This window comes from Jaculus jaculus, chromosome 5, assembly GCF_020740685.1.
Source record: "Jaculus jaculus isolate mJacJac1 chromosome 5, mJacJac1.mat.Y.cur, whole genome shotgun sequence".
Lineage (NCBI taxonomy): Eukaryota > Metazoa > Chordata > Mammalia > Rodentia > Dipodidae > Jaculus > Jaculus jaculus.
This window is the reverse complement of record NC_059106.1, coordinates 95,925,745-95,940,333: the sequence shown is the minus strand read 5'-3', so window position 1 is coordinate 95,940,333 and position 14,589 is coordinate 95,925,745. Positions and strand designations below refer to the sequence as shown.

General features: G+C 39.9%; 1 protein-coding gene across 7 annotated transcripts in view; it reads right to left on the bottom strand.

Moving 5' to 3' along the window:
* The window catches only part of Patj (PATJ crumbs cell polarity complex component), a 430,613-nt gene that overhangs the window by 355,094 nt on the left and 60,930 nt on the right, over positions 1–14,589 (bottom strand). For all 7 annotated transcript variants that reach the window (XM_045148899.1, XM_045148905.1, XM_045148902.1 and 4 more), the window contains exons 10-14: positions 14,301–14,392; positions 12,102–12,240; positions 8,111–8,254; positions 6,569–6,657; positions 2,624–2,680 (exon numbers count right to left, since the gene is read on the bottom strand). In XM_045148899.1, coding sequence (XP_045004834.1) covers positions 2,624–2,680; positions 6,569–6,657; positions 8,111–8,254; positions 12,102–12,240; positions 14,301–14,392 — 521 coding nt within the window. The remainder of the gene's footprint in view (positions 1–2,623; positions 2,681–6,568; positions 6,658–8,110; positions 8,255–12,101; positions 12,241–14,300; positions 14,393–14,589) is intronic.

Sequence of the window (14,589 nt, the reverse complement as noted above, 5' to 3'; positions counted from 1 at the left end):
ATCTCAAATGCTTCTATGCACTGCAACATGTGTTATAGCTGGAGGCCTACAGAATCCTCCTGACTAGTCTTTCTTTTAAACTTACCTTAGTTTTTTGGTTTTTTTTTTTTTTTAATGAAGTTAGCATACTAAATAATGGATTAATGGATTTCATTACATTATTTCTTTCTCTTTCCTTGGTTTTGTTTTTTTTTTGGAGGTAGGGTCTCACTCTTGCTTACACTAACCTGAAACTCACTCTGTAGTTCTAGACTAGCCTCAAAGTCACAGCAATCCTCCTACCTCTGCCTCCTGGCTGCTTTCCTTGTTTTTAAAGACAGGATTTGCTGGATGACTCAGCCTGTACTAGAGTTTGCAGCAGTCCTTCTACCTTCGTCACCCAAGTGCTGAGATTTCCAACATGCATGACTATGTCGGGCTCACTATAGCATTTCCATATAGATGTCATTACACTCCATTCTTATTTATCCTCCTCCTCCACAGCCTGCCCCATTCTCACTTAAAATTAGCAAAGTAAATTCTTAAAAGAGTAAGCCAATAATAATGAAACTATCTAGAGGAAATTCCAGACAAAGAATTCAAAAGCACAATTACATAAACCAGGGATGGTGACTCACGCCTTTAATCCCAACCTTACACATGTGTCACCTTCTGCATCTGGTTTATACGTAAGAGTCAAACATGGGTCCTTAGGCTTCACAGGCAAGTGCCTTAACCACTAAGCCATCTCTCCAGCCCTACATATTTCTGTTTATACCCACTTATTAATTTTGCTCAGTACCAGTCCAAAATTTTTTTTCTTTTAAATTTGGCAGTGGGGGCAGTCAATGCAGAGATTTACAACTGGTCAAGTGCTAAAAATAAGTGACAGAGGAGTGCTTGGGCCTGCATGAAACATATATCACCACTTTCAGGTTGCAAAGTACATTGCAAAGATGGTACAAAGAGAAAGCATGACCGGGACGATGGGGAGAAGCACTGTGGAGCTCTGTCATCTGGGCATGATAGGGCCACTGCACCCATGACCTCACAACAGTGTGGTTACCACCACAATACTTGGACATGATGGAGCCAGTCAACATTCTGTTACAGATGGAGGAAGGGCTTAGGAGACCACTCCCATCCATAATGAACTAATGACAGTTAACTGCTGCCAGAGGAGAGGAAGTCATTTATTCTCTTCTGTGGCACAAATGACAAACACCCCAGCCACTGACCAGGAATTCCTAGAAGGTTACATCTTAAGAGTGGAGGAAAGACAGATTGTTTGAACTTTGCAAGAACTATATACCTCTGCTTCCTCTCAGACAATCACCCATCACATATATATACATTCTCTCTGTCTCTCTCTCACACACTCACATCAACTGCACCCTTTGTAGTTCTCATAAATAATGCTAGACATTCAGTCAAATTATGTTGTGATGAGAACTATAACCATTAAGAAAACACTGAACAACAGAAATAGAGCTAAAACTCTTCTAGATATCTGATTTAGTTAGAGTCATTAAGAAAGTATGATTAGTATGTTTAAGAAGCAGAGGAAAGATGCTGAAATGCAGGCTTTTCCTTTTTTTTTTTTTTTTGTGAGAGAGCGAGAGAAAGAATGGCTGCACCAGGGCCTTCAGCCACTGAAAGCAAACTTCAGATGCATGCGCCTCATTGTGCATCTGGTTTACGTGGGTCCTAGGGAATTGAACCAGGATCCTTTGGCTTTGCAGGCAAATGCCTTAACCTCTAAGCCATCCCTCCAGTCCACCTTTTCCTTTTATACATTGCTAATATCACTTTAGAAATACAATCTAAGCCGGGCGTGGTAGCGCACGTCTTTAATCCCAGCACTCGGGAGGCAGAGGTAGGAGGATCGCCATGAGTTCAAGGCCACCCTGAGACTACAGAGTTAATTCCAGGTCAGCCTGGACGAGAGTGAGACCCTACCTCGAAAAACCAAAAAAACAAAAAAAAGTAGAAATACAATTTAAAAATAAATATCCACAATAAAAGAATAAAAGCTAGGCATCCACAAGCTGGTTCTCAGCAGATCAATGACATCTGAAAGAAACGTGATTTTGCAAATAATTTAAAACTAGCTCTAAGATGCTATGTGCATTTAACAGTAAATATTTGAGGTGGAGCTCTGGCACATCCATTCTCTCTTTCTCTCTCTCTGTTGCTCTCAAATAAATTAAAAAAAAAATAATTTTTAAAAAGAATAACCACGTTTTATCCTTGAACATCTAGACAAAAGGTTTTTTGAAGTCTACATTCCTGGACTTTCAGAAAACATGTTTTTCACAAGTCACCTAATAAATAAATAAATAAAGTAAGCACGTAGTACCTGCTATGTTCTAGTACTACTGAGACAAAATTATGTGGGTGTCTAGTTTCTAGACGTACCTTAAGGATTCCACTTTCTTCTCATAGGCACCTAACCATCTTCATCTTTCCTAACACTGAGAGAACCCATCACATTCCTGCATGGCTGAATTCTAAAAACCTTACATCACTTCATGTCTTCATGAATTTACAGAAGTTCCTCACATTTAAAACAGTGTTCACCTGTGGATCTAGAAAAAGTTCCTCACAACAATCAAACACCAGGAACATTTAAAACCCTGCTCACCTTTGAATACTCCTGTAGCTCAGCATCATCTGCAATCTGTGTATCCAACGTAGCTACCTGAGTGCACAAGAAAACATTTCCACATTTGTAAAAGCATGACTTTATTTCCCTCTACAGTTTCTGGAAATAGCAAAGCCTCCATATTGATGATTCACCTGAAAATGTTTGCTGTATTTCAGAAATTCTTAAATAGAACACATAACAAAATTGCAAAGTATATTTTTTTTGTTATTATCCACATTAATCTTTTTTTTTAATTGTCCCAAAGTTGAATTCATAGATAACTTGACTTACTCCCTCTCTCTGAATGCACAACATTTTATTAACAATTTACAGGTTTAAAAACATCATCGTAAAACACTTTTGCTTGCAAGGAATTCACTTCTGCAAATTTCCATGACTAAGAAGGAATAAACACTCATATACCCTTTGGTAGAGGGAGTAGAAAAAAATGTAAGAGCCAGAAGACAGAAAGGAGTCTACAGAATACTGTCTTCTGGGTATGACGTGGCTGTGCCTGCACAAGTCTGAGCTGCTAACACTTCACCATGGATGAGGAAGGGGCTCAGCCCACCCTCCCTGAGGAGCTGTTGGTAGGTAAGCTGCTGGGGGAGGGGGCAGCCACTAGCAAGTTGCCTGTGCTCCAGTAAAGAACCGACTGCCCTGCTCAAGCAAGCAGTTCTAATAAACAGATTGAGTCACATAAAAACAAGTCAAAGTACAAGGGGAACCAGTTGGGAATAAAGTGGGTTCAGTAAGTGGGAGGGGAACACAATAATAACAGTTAATGTGATTAATACTACACTATATATGTATGTCAAAATTAAATTGATTTTTTAAAAATTAACTGATAAACAAAGCCCCCCCCCCCAATAAAAGAAGGAAGGTGTCATACTATACTGTTTAGGAATGGTGACATGGAAACAAAAGTCTGCACATGCTCAGTTCAGACACCGGTTTTTGTTTTTCAAATATTTCTGTTTGATAGTTGAACCCACAAATAATGGACCCAACAAATAAGGAGGACTGACTATACTAGTTTTAAAAGTTCATGGTGGGCTGGAGAGATGGCTTAATGGTTAAGGTGTTTGCCTACAAAGCCAAAGGACCCAGATTCAGCTCCACAGTACCCATATAAAGCCAGGTGCACAAGGTGGTAAAAGTGTCTGGAGTTGATTTGCAGTGGCTAGAGGCCCTGACATGTCCATTCTCTCCTCTCTAGAATAAATAGAATAAACTTAATTTTAAAAAGTTCATGGTCACTGACAGTTTAATACTCCTATGTTGAACTCATAAAAACTGTACTCTTGACAAAGCCAAGGAATAATACACTTTTAAATTTCAAGTTCAGGCCTTAAAATTTACAAGCCAGGTATGGTAATGCAATTGAGAGGTGCCAGGAGGAGAATCAGTATTTTAAGGTCAACCTTAGCTAGTGAGTTCAAGGCCAGCCCAGGCTACATGAAACTGTCTCATCCCTCCAACTACAAGACTGGTAAAGTCAGACAAGTTTGCATAAACTGTAGCATCTGATTTTCACAGCAAGGTCAAGCCAGTTCCTCAGGAGTACCTGGCAAAGGCACAGAGAGACCCAGTCCCTTGGGGGAAAGCTTGGGAGAATCCTCAAAGCTTTTTATCTTGGCCTAAATGTGCTGCTCTGAATTCAGCAATGGATACCACAAGTGTGAATTCCTTGCAAGCACAACCTGATATGTGCATCTGTATGTTGTTACCAAATGCAATTACCAAATGTTGTTACCAAATGCATGGAGAAACAGGATGAGTTAAACAATAATCCAAAAATAATGTATTTCAGATAAGTAGATTCTGGAAGAAGGTGAGATGAAAACAATGCCATATTTCTCTGAATATGACTTACTAAGAATAGAAAGGAGAAAAGGGTACTTGCTGAGTGACAGCCCAGTGGCCATGTTCTAAATCTGTGACAGAGACGCAGTAGACATGAGAACAGAATCAGCAAGAGAGTGTATGAGCCCTTATGACAACCTGAATGACATGGGCCATTTTCTGATGATAGTGAGTACATATTCAAAACCACAAAGAGAAAAAAGTCTCGGGCATTAAGTCATCCAATATTAATGATAAACATACATTAGAAAAGGTATCAGAACTACATAGCAAGGCCCTGTCAAGAAAAGGAGAGGGCTTAGCGGTTAAGCGCTTGCCTGTGAAGCCTAAGGACCCCGGTTCGAGGCTCGGTTCCCCAGGTCCCACGTTAGCCAGATGCAAAAGGGGGCGCACACATCTGGAGTTTGCTTGCAGAGGCTGGAAGCCCTGGCGCACCCATTCTCTCTCTCTCCCTCTATCTGTCTTTCTCTCTGTGTCTGTCGCTCTCAAATAAATAAATTTTTTTTAAAAAACTTAAGAAAAGGAGAGAATGTGAATGACAATAGAAATTTTATCATCAGACGTGCTTGTTTGAAAGTATCTCTCACAGTCTCATGTTTGTATTTATGCTTCCTACTTAGTCTCCAGCAGGTGGAGCCCTGCTGGAGGTGTGTTTCTGGGGGTAGACACCTTGAATCTAGCCTACTGGTTGTTCCTTCTCCTCTGCTCCTCCCTCTCCCTCCCTCCTTCCCACCTCTCTCCCTCTCTCTCTCCCTCCCTCCTTTTCTCTCTCTGCTTGTTCAGTCTTTCTCTTTTCTTCTCAATCCTTTCTTCTCTTCATCCTTCTCTCCCCTTCCCTCCCTCCTTTCTTCTCTTCATCCTTCTCTCCCCTTCCCTCCCTCCTTTCTTCTCTACATCCTTCATCCCCTTTCCCTCCCTTCTTTCTTCTCTTCATCCTTCTCCTTCTCCCGCCCCTTTCCTCCCTCTCTCTGTTGTGGCTATGTGGTGAAGTGAGCCAGTTTCCTAGGCCATGAAGCTGTAAAGCTGAAATAAACCCTTTCCATACACAAGCGGCTTTTGGCCAGGTATTTTGTCCCAGCAACAAAAAGGAAACTTACGCCACATTTGTTGAACACTGTCAAGACCTTTCCCACAATGCTTTCTGCTTTCATGTGAGTCACATGGGGAAATGTAACAAATCCCTTACTGGACAAATCTAATAAGAGGTGAGAGGAAGTCTAATGGCCCACTGGCAATATAAACTCCTACCTCACCTAAATTACTTCCTGTTATAAATACATTTGATAATCATTCTTTCATTTTTCTCATAAAACTGTAAGATTCTCTGTGAAACATAGGACTAATATCCACAGCCCTTTCCGTGTACAATAAAGCAAACAGGTCGTAAAAACACTGACAAAATGCCAGGGATTTTAAGCAGCTGATACAGGTTGTAAATGTGAAGTCACGCTCTAGCTATCCTAACATTTTTCTGCTTGTTTGGCAGAAATGGTTTCTGCCACTGAAATGGTTTCAACATGAAGAGATTGTCTGTTAATTGTAACCAAAATTTATGTGCAATCCTTAATTGTTCTTACAGCATAGCATGTTTTGTGTGTGTGTGTTTTTAATCAACCAACTGAACCAAAAGGAAAGAAAAGCAGAAGAAAAAAAATAAAGGCACGCTGGCTGTTCTTTTTATATTACTTCTTAAGATTGTCATGGTAGGAGCTTGACATGAAATGAGTCCTATGTGTTTTGTATTAGAGGACTTTTTATTTTTATTTATTTATATGCAAGCAGAGAGAAGGAAGAAGATGGAGGGAGGAAGGGAGAGAGAATACATGGGTATACAAGGGCCTCTTGCCACTGCAAACCAACTTCAGACACACATGCCACTTTGTGCATCTTGCACTACATGGGTACTGGGGAGTTGAACCCAGGCCATCAGGCTTTGCAAGCAAGTAACTTTATCCACTGAGCCATCTCCTCAACCCCTATTAGAAGACTTTTTTTTTTAATTTTTATTAGCATTTTCCATGATTATAAAAAATATCCCATGTTAATTCCCTTCCCCTAGAAGACTTTTTAACATACCATTATTTCATACTCAGGGCCCAATAGGTTTTCCCATCTGGTTTTCAGCTCATTTTCTAGAAAGCCTGGTACTTTTTCTGGACATACATCTATAAAAATAAATAAATAAGTGAAAAGTTGAAGCTACTGTGAGCCAAACTTAATGACTACATTCTTCAGTAACAGCTCAGCTTATTGTAATGAATAAAAAGGAAGCCGTACTAACTTAAGTCTGCTAGGTAAAGTAAGTCAGAAGTGACAAGTAAGACTAATGTAAAACATAACCATATGTGACAAAATTATGGAGAAGCTCTTATTGTTAGGGAATACTTTAAAGAAAAGAGGTAATTATGAGTTATAAGTGAAATATGAATGCTTCTAGTTTATAAGTAGATATCCCAGAGTGTACAAGTAAAATACATCTGGCTTTGCTTTATATGTAGGTCATACAAGGGTTCAATTTAAATGTAAGTCATTTCAAAGTAGTAGCATTTCACCTATCCCATGGGAGAGCAACAAGTTACCAGGATCTCACCATATTCAACAAGGCATAGTGACACAAGCCAGTCAGACTTCCACTCAGGCAGGTGACTATGAAGGAAGGCCCTACTGCCAAATTCTGAATGGCAGGAGCTCTTGCCTAATAAATTATTTTATACCAGTCTGATGCTGCATGTACATGAGGAACTTTATAATGCTCTTGATGTGATACTGTGTTTATTTCTTTGATCAAATCATTATGACTTCCTATCCTCCATATAATCTTAACAGACCACCACTGTCTGAATGGTGTTCAAGAGACCAAAGTCAAAGCAGTAAGACCTTATTTCAGCTAATATGCACACTCACAGTAGAGGATGAAGAAAGTCTAACATTTTAAGTTAAGTTCTATTTTTCCATAAGTTGGACACCTCACAAATGACATAACCATCTGCTGGAAAACAAATCTAACATACCTATCTTCAGCAAAAACAGTGCATCTCAGGTGCATATAACACTTAATTGTATAACCACCACTCTCTGTATAAACACAGAAACATCAAATCGATAATATCTATGCTAGAATAGGCAGTGATTAAAAATACTAAGAATGGGGCTGGAGAGATGGCTTAGCGGTTAAGCGCTTGCCTGTGAAGCCTAAGGACCCCAGTTCGAGGCTCGGTTCCCCAGGTCCCACGTTAGCCAGATGCACAAGGGGACGCATGCGTCTGGAGTTCGTTTGCAGAGGCTGGAAGCCCTGACACGCCCATTCTCTCTCTCTCCCTTTATCTGTCTTTCTCTCTCTGTCACTCTCAAATAAATAAATAAATAAAAATAAAAAAAATACTAAGAATAACAGAACCAAATATGCAAGCAAAACTGTACATTAAAATAAGCACTAAGCAAGAATATGCTTGGTCCTCCATGGCCAAAATGTTAAAAAGTTTGATGCTGAAAATAAAAATATCACATTTCATATCTCCAAGATGTTTCTGAGATTACTCACATTGTATTAAATATAAAAAGAGGAAATGGTTAACAAATGAGAAAGTCAAAACTCCAAAGAGAAGGCTTAGGGCCTACCTGATTTTTCAAAGGCTTGCATGTTGTCCTTTTTAAAATTATCCAATCTTTCTCCAATTTCTTCATCTTCAACCTCCAAATCCATTTCTGTTTCCACATCTCTAGCCAGGAGGACTGGTGTTCTTAGGGGTTCAACCACAGCTCCTAGATTAAGAGTTGCTAACTTGAATCAGTACCAGTGAAGGACCAGGTTTTAGTGAACTTATGTCACTACTGTCATATATGTCATGTGAGGTAACCAGATGATTTTAAAAATAAACTATTTTATTTTTTTATTTATTTATTTATTTTTTTTTTTTTGGTTTTTTAAGTAGGGTCTCACTCTAGCCCAGGCTGACCTGGAATTCACTATGGAGTCTCAGGGTGGCCTTGAACTCACAGCGATCCTCCTACCTCTGCCTCCCAAGTGCTGGGATTAAAGGTGTGAAAATAAACTATTTTTCAAATTCCTTTTCTCTTTTGTAGGATTTTTTAATTTATTTAATATTTTTATTTATTTATTTATTTACATGAGAGAGAGTATGAGTATGCCAGGGTCTCTTCCACTGCAAACAAATTCCACATGCATGCACCACTTTCTGCATCTGGCTTAAATGGGTTCTGGGGAATAAAACCTGGGCCAACGAGCTTTGCAAATGAGCATCTTTAACTGCTGAGCCATCTCCTCATCCCCTCCTTTATTAATCTGAGAGAAAGAGAGAGAGAGAGAGAGAGAGAGAGTGAGAGAGTGTGTGTGTGTCACAACACACATGTGGAAGTCAGAAGACAACCTTAGGTGTCAGTCCATGATTTCCCCTTGTTTCAAGGCAGGGTCTTTCCCTCACTGCAACATTCTCCAGGTTTGCTGTCCCTCAGACTTCTAGGAATTTTCCCATCTCGACATCCCATCTCGCTGTAGGCATGCAGACATTACAGATTTGTGCTACCATATCAGGCTTTGACAGCCTGAGACTACATAGTGAATTCCAGGTCAGCCTGGGCTAGAGCGAGACCCTACCCTAAAAAACCAAGCTTACACAAACATTTAAGATCAATATGGCACATGTACAATTTTTACTATTACCTAGGCATCTGTTTTTCAGCAGGAAAATATCTTTTCACTACATGTACATTAAAAATTCCATCCTCCACGTTGGAGAGATAGCCCAGTGGGTAAAGTGCTTGCCTTGCTTATAGGAAGACCTGAGTTCAATCCCCATGGCCCATATAAAAGTGCTAGGCATGGTGACATGCATCCATAATCCCAGCAATGAGGACATAGACAAGGAAGATCCCTGGGGCTCACTGGGTAGCTAGTCTGATGTAATTGGTGACTCCCAGGCCCATGAAAGAATGGTGGGCTGTGTTCCTGAGGGTGGCACCTGAGAGTATCCTCTAGCCTTCATGCATACCAAGCACACAAGTATACATAAAAGAACATGCACAACCGAAATATAAAGGACTTTAAAAGTTCTAGCACAAGTAACAGATTTATAACCCTAAAATTGGGAAACTAAGGCAAGAAGATTTCAAGTTCAAGGCCAACCTGAGTCACATAGCAAGAACCTAAGGGTGGGGGAGATGGCTTAGGAAGAGCCTATCAAAAACTCAAACAAGACTGGAGGGATGGCTTAGTGGTTAAGATGCTTGCCTGCAAAGCCAAAGGAGCCAGGTTTGATTCTCAAGGACCCATGTAAGCCAGATACACAAGGTGGCACATGTGTCTGGAGTTCGTGTGCAGTGGCTAGAGGCCCTGGCGTGTCCATTCTCTCTGTCTGCCTCATACTCTCTCTGTCTCAAATAAATAAAATTTGGTTTTATTTTGTTTTGTTTTTCGAGATAGGGTCTCCCTCTAACCCAGGCTGACCTGGAATTTACTATGGAGTCTCAGGGTGGCCTTGAACTCACAGCAATCCTCCTACCTCTGCCTCCCGAGTGCTAGGATTAAAGGCATGCTCCACCACGCCCGTTTTCAAATAAATAAAATATTTTAAAACAAAACAAACTTAAAAGAAAACTCAAACAAACAAAACAATTTAATTACCAATCTTTTTCTATTGAACGCAAAACCTGCCAGGCTCTACTACAGACAGGAATATTTCCAAGTGTGGGAAGAATCTATTTATCTTAGACAAATACCACTAGAAGTATTTGTTACTTACAAGTTGAATCACTTTGAGCCATGTTCACATTATCACCTTTGATTGACATATATATTTTATGGTATTAATTTTAAAATGACATGCAAGTAATTGCGTATTTGTTCTTCAATGAAGACTTGTTATTTTTATAACCCTATTGGCAACAAATGTTTTTTAAATGTTCTTGAGAAAAATTCCCATTTTATTTTCTCACTATACTTCAAAAAATAAATCGAGACCATTAGGGTAAAGTATATCATTAAAAATGAAATTCGGGGCTGGGGAGATGGCTTAGCGGGTAAGGCATTTGCCTGCGAAGACTAAGGACCCAGGTTTAACTCTACAGAACCCATGTAAGCCAGACGCGTAAGGTGGTGCATGTGTCTGGAGTTTGTTTGCAGTGGCAAGACGCCCTGCATGTGTGCTCTCTCTCCCTCAAATAAATATCTTAAAAAGTGAGTAATAAATAAAATTAAGGAGCTGAAGGGATTGCTTAGTGGTTAAGGCATTTGCCTTTAAAGCCAAAGGACCTAGATTCAACTCCCCAGGACCCATGTAAGCCAGTAACACAAGAGGGCACATGTGTCTGGAGTTCATTTGCAGTGGATGGAGGCCCTGGCATGCTTTTTCTCTCTTTCTCTCTCTCTCTCTCTGTCAAATAAACAAACAAATAAATAAATATAAAATACTTTTTAAAAATTAGGACTAATTAAGGTGCTCCAAGTTTGATTCCCCAGTACCCATGTAAATGCAAATGCACAAAGTGGCACATGTATCTAGAGTTCATTTGCAATGGCTGGAGACCCTCTGTCACCGTCTTTCTCTGCTTACAAATAAATAAAAACGTTTTCTAAAATCTTTTTTAAGGGGCTAAAAAGATGGCTTTGCGGTTAAGCGCTTGCCTGTGAAGCCTGAGGACCCTGGTTCAAGGCTTGACTCCCAGGACTCACATTAGCCAGATGCACAAGGGGGCGCACATGTCTGGAATTCGTTTGCAGTGGGTGGAGGCCCTGGCGCGCCCATACTCTCTCCCGCTCTCTATCTGCCTCTTTCTCTGCCTGTCGCTATCAAATAAATAAATAAAAATATTTTTTAAAATTTAAATAAAATATTTTTTAAAAAATAAATTAAACCGGGCATGGTAGTGCACGCCTTTAATCCCAGCACTCAGGAGGCAGAGGTAGGAGGATCACCATGAGTTCAAGGCCACCCTGAGACTACAGAGTTAATTCCAGGACAGCCTGAACTAGAGTGAAATCCTACCTCAAAAAACCAAAAATATTAATTACTTAATTTAAAATAATTAAATCTGGAATGGGAGATTTCTCAGTGGCTAAGGCACTTGTCTGCAAAGCCTAGTGACCCTGGTTTGATTTCCCAATACCCATGTAAAGCCAGATACACTAAGTGGCACATGCATCTGGAATTTGATTATACAAGCTGGAGTCATTGGTGCACACATTCATTTGCCTACCTATCTCTCTTGTTCTCTCTGCTTGAAGAAAAACAAAATATAAAAAAGAGAAAAAAATAAATCTGAAGCTTGAGAAATGTCAACATAGTAAACAAATAAGGGCCCTGGAGCCAAAGCTGTTGGTACTTGATTGCTCTAATTTAAGCAACAAATGAAACTTCTATTGCTATTTACAGCAGCTCTCAGCACTTAAGGATTACATCCCATCATCTGGATGAGCACACTACAACAGGCAAAGGGAATGCTTCTACAACAGGGTCAGGGTTCTTTGGTCCATCACTGTGTTACACAAAATGGATAGTTTTCCTATGCATACTCTCAGAGGAACTTCCCATACCCTGGTTGTGCTTCCAAACCTAAACTCCATGGAGAAGAGAGGGATGGTAACATTAATTACCTCTATCTGAAGTCTGTTCCAATGGAGATGCAGATGAGGCTGTCCTGCGAACCAGTGTTAGGTGCACCACCTGCCCTGCATTTCGTAACACTTCCACAACATCCTGGTTGGCAAACCCCTGAATATTCACACCATCCACCTAGAATATTAGGAGACAGGTTTAACTAGTGTCATTTTTGCTTTGTTTCAATTTTGAAAGAAAGTCTAATTATGTAGACCGAGCTTGTCTCAAATCACTGCAATCCTCCAACTTCAACTTTCAGAGTGCTGGATTACAGGCAGGAGCTACCCTGTCAATCTGTTACTACCATGTTAATTCTGGCAACACTGAATTAAATGAGGCAATTCACTTTAGTTCCCAAATAGTTTCTATGAGACCTTACAAATACTTTCAAATAAGAATGCAAAGCCTGGGACTACAGAAATGGCTCAGCATTTAAAGCACTTGCCTGCAATGCCTCACAACCCGGGTTTGATTCATTTTCCAGTACCTACATAAAGTCAGATGCACAAAGTGGTGCATGCATTTGGAGATCATTTGCAGTAGCTACAGGCCCTGGCATACCCATTTGTTTTCTGTCTCGCTCACCTTGAAAATAAATAAAATATTTTTTGAAAAAAAGAATGCAAAGCCTGAGTAAAAACATGCTGACAAACTGCCCTACAGATTAGAAAACAAGTTCAAATTTGTACTTTAAGTCACACACTTTAACTAGAGACATCAGAAAGATAAAGGTCTTTAATTTCTAGTTCTAGTCAAAATTTAAAACAATAAAATCTGGTTAATTATAACACATATTTCCCAAAATTTTATTAGTACAAATTATGATCAGAACTGAAGAGATTAGCCCTGTAGGATATGACTATGTAGTACTTCCCAAAGAAACACACTGATCTCCTTCCATTAGACCTGCTGGCATTCTGAAAGCACCTGTATAGGAAAGTTATTATTTTTTTTTTTTTGGTGGGGTTTGGTTTTTCAAGGTAGGGTCTCACTCTAGCTCAGACTAACCTGGAATTCACTATGCAGTCTCAGGGTGTCCTGGAACTCTCAGTGATCCTCCTACCTCTGCCTCCCAAGTGCTGGAATTAAAGGCGTGCGCCACCACGTACAGCTTGAAAGTTATTATTTTTAAGTCATAGCCAAGGCTGGAGAAAAGGCTTAGCAGTAAGGCACTTAACTGCAAAGCCTAAGGACCCAGGTTCAATTCCCCAGTACCCACGTAATGGGGCACATGTGTCTGGAGTTTGTTTGCCATGGCTGGAGGCCCTGGCATGCTCATCCTTTCTCTCTCCCTCCCCCACCTTTCTCAAATAAATAAATGAAATACTTAAGTCAAGGCCAATTCCACATCCCTGCAGTCTATCAGGACCAACAGGCTAGCCTGCCAAACCAATACTGGCCTTCCTGCTGAACTGTTTCCTCAAAGCAGTGCTGTGATGCTGGCCTCCACAGCCTGCAGTCATCTTCAGCCAACAGTCCTGAAAGATGCTTCCTCACATGGACTTAAAAGACAAAGACTGAAATTGTACTACTCAAAGTCTGCTTCCATGTAAATCACAGTTTGTATGTATACAAAGGTTATATTCTCAAAACATTTTTATTTATTTGCACAGCGTGTGAGAAGGGGGGGAGGCATACCAAGGTCTCCTGGCATTGCAAACTAACTTTGGATGCATGGTGCCACATTGTACGTCTAGCTTGCAGAGGTACTTTTGAACTGAACCTGGGCCATCATGCTTTGCAGGTAAGCACCTTTAACCACTAAGCCATCACAAGGTGACATTCTAAAAACATATAAAATATTTCAGTTTTGTGTATTTGCAAAGCTACTTTCACAAAGTAGTGAAGGGGCCTTAGAAATAGACTATTAACTGCATCAAATAGATGAGTGTAAACACACAGACACTCTAGAAGTGTTTCCTAGGGACATGCAAGAGCATCTTTCAAACGTATCTGCATGACATATAACTTTCCAACAAATGTTGTAAATGAATTGTTTCCTCCTTGACTGAAAAAGATTTAGAGCCATAGAAACAAAATTAATGTGATTTCACTATAATTCTAAAACTTAATTTTTCCAAAACCTTACGAAACTATAAGCCATCTTCCTCTCATGCATATGACACAAAAACCAACATGTTTTTGTTTTGTTTTTTTCCATCTTAATTCAAATCTCCAAGAGGACAGTTACTTACAGCAATGATCTTGTCATTCACTTGAATCTGGCCATTGTGGTAGGCAGCGCTGCCAGGAATTAAACTCTTCACATAAATCCCTGAAGCTTCCCCTGAAGGCACACAGCCATGCAGAAAGAGGAAGAAAGCTATAATTAGGCCTTGATTACAAATTTCTTATCAAGAGTTTAATGAGCTGAAGATGCTCGATAAATACTATTTTGAATACATGCACAGAAACTGATGGATTATTTAAACTGTCACTATCACAAATGCCCCAAATTCAGAATGACTTGATTGACAATCACCC